Consider the following 19,236-nt stretch of genomic DNA (forward strand, 5'->3'; position numbering starts at 1 on the left):
TGGTATATGTTTTGGGGGTGGACCATGTCATAGAACGCAGTACATAGTTGAATCTAACTTCTTGGAAAAATGCATTAGCTGATGACCTGATAGGAAAAGCTTTTACTTGGAGATCTTGAAACTATTCTTTTTGTCTATTTTTAGTACCATGAAGACCCATTGTCCTTAACTGATATATTGATATGTTTTGAAAAATGAAGCAGTGGCCTCTTCCCTCCTTTTTAGATAAATCGGAGCTGTCCATATCAGTTGCTGTTGGCCGGCAAAAATCTGCCTAACGGCTGCTGGTTCTAAATAAATTACATCAATGATATCAATGTTGATTCATGCCCTGTTTTCATTTTAATCATGCTACTTGTAGATATGTTTCTTTTATTAGGTTGTCTTGATTTCAGGGCAGGTGGTGGTGGTGGTGGTGGTGGTGGTGTGTGTGTGTGTGTGTGTGTGTGTGTGTGTGTGTGTGTGTGAAATCTACAGTATGTATCAGACGTTTAGGAAAATCTGCTCCTAACCGAATAGTAAAAAAGTTGTTTTCTCTTCTGCATTATTTCCTTACTGCCAATTGTGATAGGTTCAAAATAAGCTGTTATACAGTTTATTACTTTCCAATTTGAATTATTTGAATTCAGAAGTCTAAAAGAGATAAAATTACCAGCAGCTCTTTTGAGTGGCAGTTGCATATCAAACCTCGTGGGGGTTTGACAGACAACGAATATCGTTATTAGATGCTTTTTCCATAATTGCTGACATTTATCCAGTGTTTCACAGTATTTGCTAATGTATTAATGCAGTCAATCTCTGAGAGTCTGCACATGCCTTTTTAGCCCTGGCTTTTATGGGATTCTTAAATTCATAGACCCATGGATACTTATTCCCTGCTGGTTGCCGTAGTGACAGAGCTCAGAGATAAGCCACGACAGAGCCCTTTTGTGATTGCTTTTCAGGTGACATTCAGCGGCAGCTTGAGTAGAGTGTCCTTTTATAGTTCCTGTAATTCAGAAAATGATAACTGCTTAGAAGAGAGGGCTCTAGACTGCTCCCGGCGGGATTTTCGTTTGCTACGCTACTTCGTACTAACACCATTCTGATAAAGTTCTTATTATTGTGGAGATTTCAGAGTAGAAAGGAACTGAATTAATTATGACAGGTTGGCAAGTACAGAGTAGATGCTACAGATTTAAACTTTAAAGTTGCAGCACTGTTCATAGTTCTAGCCATGCAAAGTCATACTGGTTTCTTTTAAGCAGCTGAAAAAACATTTAATTTGGGGACTTAGCTAGGGACCAGATAAATAACTAGAAAGTCAGTCCAAGTAGAAGCCCCTGAAATTAATATAATTAATTGATGTTCTCTTATAAAATAAGAACATGTATTGTCAAAATTGAATTATTAACAGTAGAAATTATAATACCCAAATCAAGTATAGAGTATTTGCAAAAATGAAGAATCAGAGTTCAAAGAGTGATATAATTGAACTCTACATTCCCATCAGAGTGTTTGATTTGTTTGCTTTTTTAAAATATCAGTAACAGTTCTTTCAACTATTCCAGCCACTTTGAAAAATAAACTTCGCCACAAAGCAGGAAAAAAACAAAAATGTTTGGAGATGCCAGTAGAACTCTTAGAATTTGAGGCTTCCATTTACCTAAAAATCTTTGTATAAATAAATAAAAATTAAATAGAACTCAATACGGATTTAACATGAATTCAGCTTATAAGCTTATTTGGAGAAAAGGATAATTGTCTGAGATAAAAAAATTGTACCACATAGATTCTATGAACATTTTTGAAGAAGCACCTCCCTCAATGAAAGCCATATAATGTTAAATTATTTAAACTTTTCACATAGACAGTTTGTCAAGAATATTTCATATCCCTGGGAGATGTTATTGCAGTCATTAAACAAGAAAGTTTTATCAAATCTTTGATTTTTGTAATTATTGGCAAAAGCCAATTATGCACTACTCTTTGTCACAGGTATAATATAGTAGTGTAAATTATAGCAGTTCTTTATTTTTAACAAAATTGTGACATATATACCAACCTCAAACTCCACTGTATGTATATTCTGCTAATATTATCATAATATCTTTGCTGTTTGATTGGCTCAACTCCCCCCCCCCCAAGAGCTCATGGACAACTGATGTAAGGGAGTGAAATATTTGTAGGCAGTTTATAAGTTCAAAATATTAATAACCATATTTTTAATAGCTCATATTTGCAAAAATACCAAATGTAGAATTGTTTTTTCAGATCTTATGGTTATTAATATAAACAGTTGCCTAAAATTATATTCTAATCTTTGGCTACATTACACATTTCTTCTTGGTGTCTAGGGACCGTTCTTTCAGTGTTGGAGTATTTAATGAATCAAAACGGAATGTGTTGAAATGTTTCGGAATTGTGTTATTGAAAATAATACCCTTAGACGTGATAGTTTATTTCATCTCTGTGATGACATATTCACAAAACTCATTAAAAGAATGCCCAAGCTTGCAATTATTAGAGAAAGAGTGACTCACTGATATTGCTGCAGGGATTTAACACTTCAGTGTAGCCTTCAGTTTCTATTAAGTTCGTTATATTAACATAACCTGCAAATTGAAATATAACAGGTCCAATCACAGATATTAATGTATATGGTAGGCCCAGATACAAATTGAGGTTAGCCATAGCTTTACACATGTCATTACAAAAAAACAACAACCTGACCCACTCCTATACTTTAGGAGATAAATGATCCAAAACTCTACTCCCTCGTGATTTATCTTTTCTTCATATTGATAGATTGAAATTTACATTTCTGGAATTCTGAAAGAAAAGCAGCCTAAGCTAGTTCTGTAGAAGATTTACACATATCTAACATAGATATTAATAAGAGAAATATAAATTTGATTGGTATATGAAATTGCAAGTTTCCTTTTTCATAATTTAAAAAGCTAACATATTGTTCACTTATTCTGAATAATCTTGATTACTTAAAAAGTTTGACATATTTACCTTGAAAATAAGGCACGTTCATATGATGACCCACTTAATGATTGCATTACTTAACACTGGAAGTTTAGGTCCCAGTTCTGATCATAAGTTAAGGACTATCTGTAGTCCTGAAATACATTTCCAGTACTGGTATGTGTTCATATTTGTAGAAAGTGTATAAGTTGGAGCAAATAAACCTCATGAAGTAGTAATACAATATTATTGGGATTTTTTTCCTTAACTGAACTAGAAGTTTTAAAGAAGAATTAACAGAGCATTCAGCTGAACTGAAATTTAATTTGAGAAAGAGAGAACTAATGAAAAAGACATGCTGTAAATGGGTTTATACAAAACCTGTGTGCTGCATCTGGCATTGAGCATCCTAGCGTGAAGCTAACTGTGAAGACATGGTACAGAATTGAGTCATTGTAATGTTATGAAAACTTTCCCTTCTGAAGAACAGTGTAATGTTATTTATCAGTTATGACGGTTGTAATATTTGCTGTATATTCTAATGTGATTGGCTTAATCTATATTTCAAAGCGTATTTTTATTTCATTAATGAAACATATATCCCGGGGCAAACCATCAGTTTACAATATATATAAAACATGCACTGTCAGGTTAAAACTAATCTGAATAAAAATAACAATAATCAATTAAAGCCCAATACAAAAACCTAAAATACAGAATATAAAAAATGAAGGAAAAACCCAGGGAAACATGAGGAAAGAAAAGTAACTAGGAAACAAGATGGCATCAAATGTAAATTTAAGAAAAGACTCTCTGAAATAATTCAGTTTTCCTGTACACCGCTTGGAGAGTCCAAGCAATGGGTTAATTCAGTCTGCTTGCCCTTAGGACTGAGGAACTATTTTTCCTTTGGCCACACCTCCTCCTGGTGTGCTCAATCCCCCAGAATTCTTCCTCAGTCAGCCCGTTTGGACGTAATTAGTTAGAGCTCTGAGCTAAATTAATCCTTTTTTTGGCTTGGACTCTCTATTTGCGTTTTATTTCTATTTCCTAACATTCCCCAACCTTGTGAGACGTTTCTCTCTTCATTGCTGCGCTTCTCTCCAGCAGAAATTGCATTTGAAGGCCAGGAGGTAAGCTGGAAGGTGGTGGGGGGTGCCCCTCAGCCGATCCTCATGGGACGGCTTCGGAGGCCTGCCGCTTGTCGTTTAAAACGGCGCGGCTGCAGCGGCGAGGCTCCTACGTCCCCAGGCCCCCCGTTTGTTGTTTTAAACGAAGTATTTTTCGTCCCCGGCCTGCTAGAGGACCTCTGCCGCAGGGAGGAGTGGGCGATCGTCGCCATTCAAGGCGTGTTCGCTCCTCGCTCTCCCTTAGCCCCACGCTGTTGCGGCGGCCATTTTAGGCGCGAAAATAAGCGCGCCCAGCCATGGCCGCCATTTTGCATCAGCCTCGTTATCAGGAGACCGCTGGAGGTGGCAGGGCCTAGCAAGGGTTTCTCGGGCTAGGATCGCCACCTTCGCCTTTTGTCTATTTTTGCGAGCGGCGCTGGTTCCTGTGCCATTCCAACGGTCATCATACCGGCTCAGGGAGGAGGCCTAAGTAAGCGCAGGCCAAGCTTTTTTATAGTCATTCTCCTCCCTGCTTCTCCTGTGGAGCCTTGCACCTCGGTGCAGGCCCCAATCCTACCCCTGGGCCTCCGACTGGTATTAAGCATGGGATAATTTCATACGTATTGATTCAATTACTGTGCATATGGCAATTTTAACGAATCCTTTCGTTTTGTTTCCCCTTGCAGCAACCAGTCTCTCTCTCTCCTTCTGCCTTATCATAGCCTTGCTCCATCTTGTGTGGTCATTGACTATGGACCTGCCCAGTCCCCCCGATTCCCAAGATACTAGGCCGAGCCTCTCGCAGGCCCCTAGCAAGGGTTCCTCCTCATCGGGGAGTGGGGGTGCGGGCAAGAGTGGTGGGGGTAGCTCTGGGAAACAGCGTTCCAGAACCCCTTCTGTGGCTGAGGCCAAGGATGCTGAAAGGCGCCAGCGGGCCCTTGACAAGCAGTTTGAGAAGGCCAGACGCCAGGCAGACAGGGAGCAGTCCCTCTCAGGAATCCCTCCTTCCCGGGAGGATCTCCAGATGGTCCTCGCCGAGGAGGTGGAGTCCCAGGACCTATCTCCAAATAGGTCATTTGTAGAGCCGGCTTCCCCGGCACCCTCTTGGGCCTGTGAGGAGGCCCCTCTCCCTGGGGATGCTAGCATAGATGATATGCAGGGGGCTTCACCCCCCCTAGAGGAGGGCTTGGATCCTGATTCTGACTCTGAGGAGTTATCTCCCCGCATGCAGGAATTAATGGCCCGTGCCATTGCCAAAGGCATCACGGAGGCCATGAAATTTAAGAGTCCCACTGCAGTGGCCCCTAGGGGTCCCAAACCCGATCAGGTAGTTCCCCCTCCAAGCAAGCGTGCTCGCCATCCTTCCCTGGACTCCTCGGTGGTCAGCGAGGCCTCTGCCATTGAGGACCCTGACCCGGAGGTGCTAGGTCTCTCGGACGACGAGGACCTTCCCCCTGAAGCGCCCGCCTTTGCGGGTCTGTTCAAGCCCAGCCTTTTCAAATCTGTCCTTCACAAGGTCAAGGCTGCCACCAGGGTGGGGATCAAGCCCAAACCGACCGCGCCGGCGGCAGATGCCACTCCGGCTAATCCCAATGCGGTCATGTTTGATGTCCCAGCACCCCAACAAGAGCTGGTTCCGGTCCCGGGGCTGTTTCTCGACCTAATCCAGCGCCAGTGGGCTCAGCCAGCCACGCAGTCCTCTCCCAGTGGGGTAGATAGGAAGCTTTATACTATGGAGCCAGTACTGGAGGACCTTCTGGCCCTTCCCACTGTCGACCCGCCCATCGCTGCGCTCACCTCCAACTCCTCCCTACCGGCCGACCTCCTGGAAGGCCTTAAGGCGGAGGACAAGAAGGCGGAAAGGGCGTGCCACAAAACCCACCTGGCGGCTGCCTGGGCCATCAGGGCCGCTTCATCCGCCTCCTTTTTCAATAGGGCCTCTGTGATCTGGCTGCGCGAGCTTCTAACCAAGCTCCCGGCGGGAGACGTCCGCCTCCACCAGGACGTGTCTAAAATAATCGCGGCCTCCCAGTATGCCGCTGATGCATCCCTTAATGCCACTAAATTTGCCTCCAGGGCACTCGGCTCCAATATAACTTCTCGCCGGCTGATCTGGCTCCGACATTGGCAAGCGGACCAGGAAAACAAGTGGAAACTGGCTTCCGCCCCCTTTAAGGGGTCCAAATTATTTGGCGAGTCCCTGGATCCTCTCCTCATCGAGTCCAAGGACAAGAGGAAGATCCTCCCTTCTCTAAACAAAAAGCAGGAACGTAAGACCGCTCCCTATTCTAGGAGGCAGTCCTTTTGTGCCTCCGAGCCTTCCACCTCTGCCTCTTCCTTCTCTCCCTCCAATAGGTCCTTCGGTCAGCAGGGCGACAGATCCCAGGACAGGGCGCCCTTTCGGGACAGAGGCAGGCAGCAGTTCGGCTTCCGCAAGTATAACCGCGGTGGGGCCTCCAACAGGCCGTTCCGTAAGTCAAAGTGACTGCCCGGGCTCGGCGCCCATCGGGGGTCGCCTCCAGCTGTTTGCCTCCCATTGGGCCCAGAACACCGAGGACGCTTGGGTTCTGCAGATAGTCAGGGAAGGCCTCTCTCTGGAGTTCCTGTCCCTCCCCCCCCGGACCTTCATCCGGTGCCCTGTCCCATCCTGCCCCCAAAAGAGGGAGCGTATGGACCAGGAAGTCAGACATCTCCTAGACATCAGGGCCGTGGAACCAGTTCCCCAGGGCGAAGAGGGGAGGGGGTTTTACTCCATCCTCTTCCTGGTGCCAAAGAACTCGGGGGGGTGGAGAGCCATCTTGGACCTCAAAAACCTCAACAGGCATATCGCCTACCGGAGGTTCAAGATGCAGTCACTGCAGACCATTCTGGCGGGGATTCGACAGGGAGATCTACTCACATCTATAGATCTCAAAGAGGCATACCTCCACATCCCCATCCGTCCTCAGCACAGAAAGTTCCTGCGCTTCTATTATGCGGGTCGCCACTTCCAGTACAAAGCTCTCCCATTCGGCCTCTCGTCCGCTCCTCGGACGTTTACCAAAGTGCTGGCGGTAGTGGCGGCCCAGCTAAGACGCAGGCCCATAAGGCTCCAGTGCTACCTGGACGACATCCTTATCCAGTCGTCGTCCAGGGAGCAGGCCCTGCGGGATCTCCAAACCACTATGAGATCCCTCAGAAATCACGGCTTCACTCTAAACATAGAGAAGAGCCATCTCACTCCAACAAACAGACTTGTACACCTGGGGGCGGTGATAGATACCAACTTGTGCAGGGTTTTCCTCTCCCGAGACAGGTTGGCCGGTCTAGGGTCCATGACCCACAAGGTGATGAGCTTGAGGCAGGCTCCAGTGGTCCTTCTGTCGCAGCTGCTGGGAAAAATGATCTCCTGCATTTCCATCGTGCCGTGGGCCCGCCTGCATTCCAGGGCTCTTCAGTGGCTGCTGCTGCCGCACCAGAGGGCATCCAGGAGCAACTCTACCAGGCCGATTCGAGTTACGCCGGACGTGAAGAGATCTCTCCGCTGGTGGGTGTCTCCGGCCATCCTCAAGGGCCACCTATTCAAGGAGCCCGAGAGGTTGATCATCACCACAGACGCCAGCCTCTCCGGCTGGGGAGCCCACATGGAGTCCCTGGTTGTCCAGGGCAAGTGGTCCCAAGTGGAAACCAGCTACAGCATCAACCTGCTGGAACTGAGAGCTGCTCGCCTGGCCCTGCGCCATTTCAGCCGGTCCATCCATCGTCAACATGTGCTTCTGATAACGGACAATGTGGCCACCAAGGCCCACATCAACCGCCAGGGCGGCACCAGATCCAGAGCACTAATGAGAGAGGCGGAGTCCCTGGGCCGCTGGGCAGAGCGCCATCTGGAATCCCTCCGCTCCGACCATATCTCCGGAGTGGACAACACACAGGCAGACTGGTTGAGCAGGACAACCATAGATCCTGCGGAGTGGAAACTGGACCCTCGCCTGTTCCACCAGATGTCCGACAGATTCGGGACTCCGGCCGTAGACCTGTTTGCGTCCAGGGACAACAAGCAGCTCGACCGCTTCTACTCCCGGTTCTTCACCCCGGGGGCGGAGGGGACAGATGCACTGCGTTGCAAGTGGCCCCGCGAGCTACTGTATGCCTTCCCTCCCCTGCCTCTCCTTCCTCAATTCATCTCCAAAGTCATCGCAGAGGGAGCGGAGGTCCTCCTCGTGGCCCCGCATTGGCCCCGCAGGTCGTGGTTCGCCGACCTTGTCCACCTGTCGGTGTCTCCTCCGTGGCGCATTCCTCCGGACCAGATCTCCCTCAGCCAGGGGGCCGTGATTCATCCAGAGCCCCAGTGGCTCCAGTTGGCCGTCTGGCACTTGAGGGGGACCAACTAAAAGGCCAAGGCCTGTCGGAGGAGGTAGTGAACACCATTCAGGCGGCGAGACACCCTTCAACCACCAGGATTTATGATGCGTCCTGGGCCGCCTTCGCCAAGTGGTGTGAGGAGCTGCTCATCGAGCCGACGACCGCGCCTGTTTCCAGAGTACTTGACTTCCTTCAAGCGGGGCTCAACAAAGGCCTGGCCCCGAACACCCTTCAACGCCAAGTGGCGGCCTTGTCCACCGTCTGGTCGGGCGACCACCTTTTGCCTCTCAGCAAAATCCCGAAGGTGCGCCTTTTCCTCAAGGGCGCCTCTAACCTTCGCCCTCCCACCGTTCATCGCTACCCCACTTGGCAGCTGTCCGTGGTCCTGCGGGCCCTCTCTGGCCCTCCATTCGAGCCTCTACGCACTACTTCTCTTCGATTCCTGACGCTGAAGACGGCCTTCTTGATTGCCATCACGTCAGCTCGCCGGATTTCGGAGCTGGCGGCTCTTTCTGTTCGCCAGGATCTGTGCGTCATCCACCCTGACAGGGTCATTTTGAGGCTGGACCCGACCTTTACCCCCAAAGTAAACTCATGGTTCCATAGAGCGCAAGACATTGTGTTGCCAAATTTTTGTCCTCATCCGTCGCATCCCAGAGAGCGATCCTGGCACAATCTTGATGTCAGGAGGGCCCTGAAGGTCTACATTGCTCGTACTGCGGAATTCAGGAAGTCAGAGGCTCTTTTCCTCTCCTTCCAGCCTGGTTCCCTAGGGAAGAAGGTCTCTTCCTCCACGATTGGCAGGTGGCTTCGTGCCTGCATTGCGACAGCCTATGAAAGTCAATCCAAGGCCGTTCCGCGCGGCATCACTGCACACTCCACACGGAGTGCTGCTACCTCCGCGGCCTGGGCCACCCAGGCCTCGATCCTGGACATCTGCAGGGCCGCTACGTGGTCCTCTCCTTCTCCTTTTGTGCGACACTATAAATTGGACATTTTCGCCTCGGCTGAGGCGTCCTTCGGCAGGCGTGTGCTCCAGGCGGTTGTGTCAGAGACCGAATCCCGGGAGCCTTCTTCTGCCCGCCCAGATGGACAATAACTTGGGTATGTCCCATTGCTTGGACTCTCCAAGCGGTGTACAGGAAAATGACCATTGGCTTACCTGAAGGGTCCTTTTCTGTACACCGCGGGAGAGTCCAACCCACCCTGGCTCTCAAGGCCGGGATTCGGGTTCTTCGTGTCAACAGTACATCATCTTGGACGCTTCGCTCCGTCCGCACGAACTGACTCTTTCTAAGAATTCTGGGGGATTGAGCACACCAGGAGGAGGTGTGGCCAAAGGAAAAATAGTTCCTCAGTCCTAAGGGCAAGCAGACTGAATTAACCCATTGCTTGGACTCTCCCGCGGTGTACAGAAAAGGACCCTTCAGGTAAGCCAATGGTCATTTTTAACATTTTCTGGAAAGCCGGCAAGGGAGAGGCCAACCTGATGGCCTTCAAGAGGCTGTTCAAAGCATTGGTGCTCCTACAGAGAAGCTTCAGTGTCTCAAGCTCTAAAAAAGGTGGAATGGAACTAACTGTTCTAAGGTCAAACCAATATTGGTTCGAGCAAATGATCCTGTAGGTACCCAGGTAACAAGCTACAAAGATCAAAACTAACACATTAGTTAAATTGTACCCGGGAACCTGTTAATAGTCGGTGCAGGATCTACAGAATCATATACTGTATATTTCTATGTTTCTAATGATGAGATCAGGGGACACACACACATTCTGGACCAATCACAATTTTTGACTAATGTTTAAGGGCAGCCCACATGTAATGTGCCCTGTAGTAAACTAGCTGGGTGATAACGAGGAAGCAAACTTCATGACACTAGTGAGCCCTGATGTGCAACTGTGTTACTAAAGTTCAGGTTCAGCCTATTCTTCCCCATACAGAAACATAGCCACAAGTACTACAAAGGATGATAACAACATCTCCCTTAACAGCATATCCAAACCTTCAGTTACCTTTTCAGTAAATGTATGGCAGTCTGCAGAATATGAGTTTTGTGTATTTGTCTGTGTAGCTATTTTTGTTTGTATGTGTGTGTGCGCGTGCGTGCGTGCGCACGCATTTCTGTCTCTGTTATAATATCAGTAAATTAGAATAATAATGCCAGGAAATGTAACAGAATATTTATGAATGCCCCAAGAAAATATTTATTTCATTTAAAAACACAGGATTAGTTCGTTATATTAATTTTGATCTTTGTTTAGGATTTCTGCCATGGGAACTCTTTTGTAAGTTTCAGAGGGAATTTCTTACAACCTGTATTAAAGGACTTAAATTTCGTATTTGGACACTGTTCTTGGGCTTGAATTGGAAACTTTTCTTCTTCTCCTCTCTCTTTCCTATAAGTTAAACCTGTGATAAGTAATTGTCACACTTAGTGCGTTTATACAATGCTAATTCAAAGTGACATGTCCAAACTGGCCCTAGTAACATGAAGAAACTTAACAGGTGTGAGGGGTGGATCTTCCCATGGGCTCTGTTGCACTTCTAACTAGAGCAAAACTAGAGAAAAAGTGAAATGAACCTTGAATAAATCTGTCAGCAGTAATTATCTCAGCAGCACTTTATGAGAGGATAAAGTATGCATTGGTGCTGGTGGAACGTGAACACACTCCACTCTGGTGATTTGGGGGGGGGGGGGCATCCAGTTGTTTAAAAATAAAACGTAATGCCTGATGTTATATGTACATTTTTTTCATAATAGAAATAAGTTCATTTCTTGTGAAAAGATCAAACAAATTGGTTTTAAAGCAGTATGCTAATTGTAGAAACAATGCAAGCTATTAAAGAGAAATGAAATAATCACTACACATATATGACATTTTGGGTTAATTTTGAAAAAAAAATCAATAGAATGTCCTGTTTTTTGACAGCTTTGGTCTTCCCACTCAGCATCCTTACTCCCTTCTACCACCATCCTCTCTGATTCACCGCTCAAATGATTACAAGTTTTCATTTTCTGTTTTGGTTATCACAGTTTAAGATTGTGAGCAAACACAATCATACACAAGGTTGCAATTAAGGTTTTGCTTAAATATGCCATCTTTACACACTGTGATGAAATTGACTTGTTTCATAGGAAAAAAAAGACAGTTGCTGAATTTTGGTTAGAAGCTGTATTTCTGAAAAGCAACTGACCTAGAGAAGGAAAATGTCCATGTCAACCCTGCTGGAGATTAGCTTCATTCTTGAATGAATAATCTAGAAATGATTATTATTTCAAAATATAGTCAACTACTCTTTTATTAGTTTAGCTTTTAAAAACTAGTGATGAATTATCAAAATGTACAAACTGCAATCTTTCTCACTCTCACTGGCAGTCATAGCAGCCTGTTGATTGCTCCACCCCTTGATTTGCATCCAGAATACTGCTGTTCGTACAAACCTTCCTTATTTTGCTCCTATCTTTTTTGACCACCGATCATTAAATTGGTTGGCAATTTGAGAAAATATGAAAACAAAATACTGTGATGACACTTTGTACCCTCCCAATGGGCACACTTTGTTATTTGAAAGACCTGGTATTTAATATGAACTTGACCTGATTATCAGGCAAAGACTAGTATATTTGATTCTACTGCTTCCTACAACAGCTATGTCATGATTAAGAGCTTTTTTTCATCTGGCTCTGATTCTTTGGAATCAATTCCCTCTGGGACGGTGCATATAATTGGCTCATTTAACGGTTTAAAACAGCAGTAAAACTCTCCTTTTTCATAGGTCCTTGTGAAGTTGCTTTAAAATAAATAAATAAGCAAGCAAACAAACAAACAAATAGTTACCTGTTCAAGTATGTGGATTATACAGCATTTAATATTATTAGCTTAGATTGGAACTTCCTTATTCTATATTATATTACAACTCATTGGAATGCACTATGGTATCAGTTGTTTTATTCTATCCATACTACGTTTAGTTATGTGCATAAAAATAAAACCACAATACATAAATAAATTACTACCATTAAAGCTTTTGCAGAAATAATTGGAATTATTTTTCACTTGTTCTTTTTAGTTTAAACATTTTCTAGAGGATTATGTTTTTATTTCCTCCCCTAAATAATTACCTATGAGTTGGAGGTGGGCCTCCTCTTAAATGTGTTGAGGATTTGGTAACAATAAAGGTATTGGAGATATCAAATAAATAGATGAGAGATGAAAGTTGTGAAATCAGATTAGATTACTGTACCTTCATTTTGAAGCTCTGCATGAGTGGAGAATTCATATCTGCACAGGAGACCCTCCTTTATCTATAGAGGTACTCCACAACAATACATCAGGAAATTCCAAAAACTCGGTGAAGTCTTCCTGGATGAAGATATTTTCCTTTGCAGAAACTCACTAAAACTCAATATGATTTATAAAGATGTATGCCTTTTGAGTTCAGAATTCCATAGTGTCTCAGTCTGTGATGGAGTGAAGTCCAGTTGGAGTGTTAAAATAATTTATTAAGGGTGGGTTTTTAGATAAGATGCCTACCATTTTGCAAACAAATTGCTTTATTTTGCAGGCAATTACTTTTAATTATAATTATCAATTCATTTAATGTTACTTTAATACTTCCCTTCTTTGTAGTGTGACCTCTAGCCATTGTACATAAACACATGTCTATTTGTGCATGTACACACATGGATTACATGCAAATATTTATGGGAGTAAAAAATCAGATTGATTTCAGTGGCAGTTAAAAAGTTTTATCAATCACTGGTAAACCTAAGACAGTATGAAGGATTGTTGTTTGTATCTAGACTTTCTTTTGTTGGAGTGGGAATGGTTCTCTTAAATTCATAGTTTGCTTTGAATGTTGTCATTTCTTAAGAACAGTTATTTTAGCAGTGATAGTGATAACTATGAAATACATTAATGGATTAAAATATTAAAAAGATATAAAATTGAAATTTAGACATGTGGATATAAAAATGTAATAACTCTATCTGATATCTTAATTTTCACCAATATTAAATGCCATGTTGGCTTTTCCCCTTCAGTTGTATAAACTTTTAATCTAAAAATGCTTACTGATTACACTGTTGGTTTCAACATTCTAGTAGTTGAAACTCATATTTGACCATATAGGGATGATTCATGCTGACTCTTCTTCCCAATTCCATATCTTTTAAAATATGAATAAAAAAGAGAAAAGAATATTTTTTAAATATTCTAAATCTAAAAACCTATTGCTCTTATGGAACAACCTAAATCTAAAAACCTATTGCTCTCTACATGGGGCTTCCCTTGAGATGCACTCGGAGACTACAGTTGGTCCAGAACGCGGCCGCGCGGGTGATTATGGGGAGGACTAGATACTCCCCTGTAACACCTCTCCTGCGCGAGCTGCACTGGCTTCCTGTGGTCTACCGAGTGCGTTTCAAGGTTTTGATTATGATCTTTAAAGCGCTTCATGGCACAGGGCCTAGTTACATGCAGGATCGCATCCTGCCCCACACATCCCTACGACCAATTCGCTCACACAGAGAGGGACTTCTCCGGGTGCCGTCCGCCAAACAGTGTCGGGGGGCGACACCCAGGAGCAGAGCCTTCTCTGTGATGGGCCCAGCCCTGTGGAATGACCTCCCCCGTGACATCAGGATTACTTCCGATCTCCGCTCCTTCCGTGTACAGCTGAAGACCCACCTCTTTCAATTATCTGGCCTGGCTCAACCGTAATTTTTCTCACTCCTCCTGACTGTCTTTTTAAATTTTAAATTTTAATTGTACATTGGGTTTTTTACAATTGGGGTATTTTAATGGTGATTTTTAACTGTCTAAATGTTGTAATTTGTTACCTCCTCCATGCATGTGTGACTTTGTATATATGTATGTTTGTGTGTTTGTACACATGTTTTATGTTTTATATGCCCATTGTACGCCGCCCCGAGTCCTGCCTGGAAAGGGAGCGGCTAATAAATTCAAATTTATTATTATTTATTATTATTATTATTATAAAAGAGCATCAAATGACCAGCACCAGGTTCACTTGTCTGTCTTTTCTTAAATGCTCTTACTTTTTAAAGATAGAGTAAGTCTCAGTTTGATAATACTTAGTCATTTAAGCTCCATTCTACTAAGCATTCCTAAATCTGAATAAAGCCAGTGAAAATTAGAAGCTATTCATTGTGAGAATTTGGCTCTAATTACTTAATCACAATGACAAGTGTATTTAAATGTGTTCATATTGGTCACTTTTAGCATGCTATTTAAAAGTTGTAGATATATTTAGCTATATAAGCAAAATTTTACATCAGGAATTTATTTTTCTATACTTGAGCCCAATAACATACTGAACAAAACTTGATGAAAATAGCAGTGTCACCATTGCAAGAGCGAGTGTATTCTGTGTTAGGTTTGGAAGAGTTTCACTGGTAATTGAGCGTGACATAAATGTCTGCATTAATATTTCATTTATTCAAAAATAGTCATTTCCTTTTAACTCTGTGATTTTAAAATTGTGACTAAATTGTTATTTAACCTTGCTACAAGAATGTGTCAGCAGGCTAGTCCAGGCAGGTCAACACTCACTTGGTTAGCTAGCACACTTAATCAGCTTCCTTTAACCTGAAGAAAATGAAGGCTTTTATGAGTTCTAGCATATAAGTGATTAAAAATACCCTGAATAAAAAGGATTTTTTCCCAATATATTTGCTAGGCTTTGGACTATATACTAGAGTGACATGGAAAATAGAACATTTTCCCTGTTTTAAATGCAAAAATTAATCAATTTTAAAGGGTTAGTGTAATAAACTGATTTTTGACATAGTACAATTCATTTTTGATGTCTTCGTTTTCAATAATATGTGCATTTCTATCTGGAAGGACTTGATTGCATAGCAACTTATTAACTAAGAAGGCTATATACCGATATTTACTTGGTAGGGAACAGGGGAGATAACTTAAGACAGTTATATATCCATTTGAGTGTCAAAGAAATAGAAATAGATACAACAAAGAAGGTTTTTTTTTACTAAAATGAACCTTGCAATTGAATAATTGCAAGTTATTTTTTTCCAGAATTTATTTCAGCTCATTCTCATACAGCTAAACATCAAATTTTCAGCTTCCAGCTTTACCTTCTGAGAACAGTTATATTCATCTGTAGATGAACAGAACTACACTTTAATCTTTTTTTTAGCTGTGAGTCTTTTTTCCCATCCATAGGATAGTAAATAGTGATTATACAGTCACAAATTATTCACGTTTCTGAAGTATCTAAATATCTTACCCTGATAAGAGGTGTTTAAAGAACCTTTTTTGTTATTTTGTTGTGTTTTGTTGTTTTTACTTTTGTTGCAACGCTTAGTTTATTTTCAGCCTTAGCTTTATTGATTTCATCTTTGCAGATTCAGGTTACTTGCTGATATTCTCCCTTAATTATGTGTCCATCTTTCTATTTTTTATACTTGTCAATTTGTCTTTCAATTTATCAGAGAGTTCTTTGTGCAGCCATTCTGGTTTCTTTTGCGATCTCTTATTTTCCTTCTTCATTGAATTGTGCTAGAGTGGGATTTTATAATCTAATTTTTCAATGTTCCCAAGTTTCTTGGGTTGTTTTCCCCTTGAGTATTCTCATCCATGGAATCCTTTTCAGGCTCTATCTGGATTTATTGAAATCAACTCTCTTGAAATCCAAGACTCTAGTTTGACTTTGCTCTATTGTTTGTGCTTGTATAATGTTGAATTCCAATATTGCATGGTCACTCCCCCAAAAGTTCCTGTACTTTGTTTCTGTTAATGAGAATTAAATCCAGTATGACTGATCCTGTAGGCCCCTTCACTACCTTTTGGGAGAAACAGTTTTCTGCTAGGTTTGTCAGAAATGTGTTTGACCTTCCATAAGGTGCAAAGTTTGTCTCCCAGTTGATGTCAGGATAGTTAAATTCCCCCATTGCTGTTGTGGTGTACTTCCTATATACCTTAATTAACTGACTAGCAAAAAAAGTCCATTTATTTTGTCTGATTGGTTGGGTGACTTGTGTGGTATACACCTATGGCAATGTCATTCTTTTTTCCTAAATACATTCAAAATGGTTTCGTCATTATTCTGCTGCATTTCTGTAGAGATATAATAATTTTAAATATATATATATAGTGCAACTCCACCTCCTCTTTTATTAATTCTGTTTCTTTCAAACAATTGTAAATCCCTGTAGCTGTATAGTCCATTCATGGGTTTCATCCCACCAAGTTTCCATATGGCAATAATATCATGTCTGCCCTCATGTACTTGGATTTCTAATTCACCCTGTTTATTCTTTATACTTTAGGCATTGGGGTACAGGCATTTGAGTTGTTTTGGACTAACCCTGTGTTTGTTTTTTACATAACCTGTTTTATGCCTGAGTTCCTCTTCATCCTTACCATCTGCTTGATTAGTGCAAATGGTATGGCACACACCATCAAAAACTTGATTTTCCTTAGCAGCAACCATAATATTCTTAACTGCAAAAACATTTATGTTATAATTACTGGCGACCCCATTAGTTTTAAATTGCTATCCTATCTTTCTCTAAACTTTTTTCTTTCCATCCTAGATTCATATGCTCACTCCATGTAAAGGAGAGAATTGAAAATGCTCTTTTTTTTAAAGAATGCATCTTGGTATTTATGTCTATTGCAGTTTGATCTTCGGTGCTTAACAAAATCTGATAGATAATTCAGTAATACATGTCTTCTGTTTAGATTACTTTAGCAGCCTCAGGAATCTCTTATCCTTGCCATCGACTTACAGTCGGGAGAAGATCTTCACCAGCACAAACTAGAGAACAATCAGAAGAGGTAGGACAACTCCTTCTTCCCACAGAGTTGGCAGATAATTTTTTATTAAAGTTTTGTTGAAAACGACATTATATGTCTAATTTCTGCCCTACTTTGATCTTATGGCATAATGTCTGCTGGCTGATTTTATTTGATAAAGAATATGTTAGAATGAAATTAAAGAATAAGACATTAGTGTAATAATATTTCTTTATTATGTAAAGAAAAAAATAATTGCTAAAATTCTCTCATTCTCTCTCTATTGGCTTTGGAAGAAATAGATTGGTACCAATTTGTTGCTGAGCCCAATTGAGAGTATTGATTATGATTTTAAAACCTTAAGGTCCTATTAAATAGATTCCCCAAAAAATCCTATTTTCCCCTATTGGTCTATCCTGTCACTCTATTACAGCAAAAAGGATTTTTTTCTATTTCCCTGCCATGGTGGAACCTTAACTGAGCTAGGACTTCCTTGCCTTGGAAAGTTAAATGGCATATATACCATTCTACTTCCACTATCAGGTCAAGTCCTTTTTTAAGGAAGGCAATTACTCTATAAGCAATTAAACGTAAACTTTCTTATATTCTTTGCACTGATTTTTGAAAAACAAATGAAACAAACAAAATGTTAAAAAGTTATGATATTTAAGTAGTTACTGTATTTACCAAGCACATCTAAATGATATCGAGGTAACCAAAATATGTTTACACTCCCAGGCATGTCACAACTTTTGAACACCCATGTTTGGAAATTAAAAGTTTAAAAATTTGACACGCCTAATTATGCATGCTTCTTTCTCAAATATATTTATTAGAAAATAAAAATGAAATTTTATTTCAAGATTTTGGAAACTTTCATATTTAACTATGAAAACTTATTGTTGCCATTTATTTGTTCAATAATTGGTTTATTATTAATTTTACTAAACTAGCAATGCACAGATGTACATATGGTTAGTGACAGTGATGGAGATGACTTTGAAGATGCTACAGAATTTGGGGTGGATGATGGAGAGATGTTTGGTATGGCATCATCTGCATTGAGAAAATCTCCAATGAGTAAGTATTACTATGTATTGTGAATAGTATAACCCCAACTTAAATGGGATGGGGAGAGAAAACAGATTCTTTTTTTCAGTGATCAATGATTTTGACATGTTGCTTTTTCAGACCACAGTATGACTTTCTTGGGGTGATACAATAGAAATAATAGAGAATACAATCTGTTTTTTTATACAAAATTAGTTTTTTTTAAAAAAAAGAGGGGAAATGAAGTTACAAATTATATAAATGTGTTCTAGGCAAATAACCAGTGAATGAAATGAGATTTTCAGAAACTAAATTTCATTAACAACAAAAAAATAGTTAAAATCATGAATAAATGTGATTATTTCACTGAATGCTAATTTTTATTGTGATGTTAGTAATGGCTTGGTCTGGTATTTTTAGCTATTAACAGATAGCTAAATTCAGCTCGCAGCGGGCGGGACGAGTGAGGCCGCTGGTCTGGCGACTGCTGGCAAGCACAGAGACGGCGGCGGCTGTCCACATGTCTCCGGCCGCTCCAGAGGAAGGAATTAAGGAGATCCTTTCTCTAGCAGCGTCTCTGTGCGATCGGGAGGGCGCGCTGGCCATTTTGAAAGTGACGCGTTGGCACGCTTTCCAACGGCACCAATTGGGAGCCAGCTGCATCCCGGGCTGCTCTCTAAGCGCGCGAAAACCGTGGCGGCCATCTTTTTCGACCAACTTTGCCGCCGACAGCAGCAGACTCTCGCGCCTCTCCGCAAATCACCGCCAAGGGTTGCGAGGGCCTGTCCAGAGCGCCAGCAAGCCTAATCTTCCCTCTCAGCGACCCCCACCCGGGGGGGGCAGCAGGGAGTGTCCTGGTGCCTGTATCCAGCCTCCAGCTTCAGTTTGATCTGTGGACGCTTTGGAGCCATCTGGCCAGTGTCCAGTGCCCTTCCTGCGGCTGCTTCATCCTCTACCTGGACCAACAACTCTGATTATAGCAGATGAAGGTTTG

The 19,236-nt window shown here is 42.2% G+C and overlaps 1 protein-coding gene across 1 annotated transcript in view; it reads left to right on the forward strand.

Annotated features, from left to right (window-relative positions):
• FAF1 (Fas associated factor 1) overlaps nucleotides 1–19,236 on the forward strand; it is a 216,736-nt gene that overhangs the window by 113,570 nt on the left and 83,930 nt on the right. Inside the window, exons 9-10 of the mRNA XM_081946742.1 lie at nucleotides 17,139–17,234; nucleotides 18,146–18,272. Coding sequence (XP_081802868.1) covers nucleotides 17,139–17,234; nucleotides 18,146–18,272 — 223 coding nt within the window. The remainder of the gene's footprint in view (nucleotides 1–17,138; nucleotides 17,235–18,145; nucleotides 18,273–19,236) is intronic.

The sequence above is a fragment of the Natrix helvetica genome (assembly GCF_964273705.1).
Source record: "Natrix helvetica genome assembly, chromosome: 3".
NCBI lineage: Eukaryota > Metazoa > Chordata > Lepidosauria > Squamata > Natricidae > Natrix > Natrix helvetica.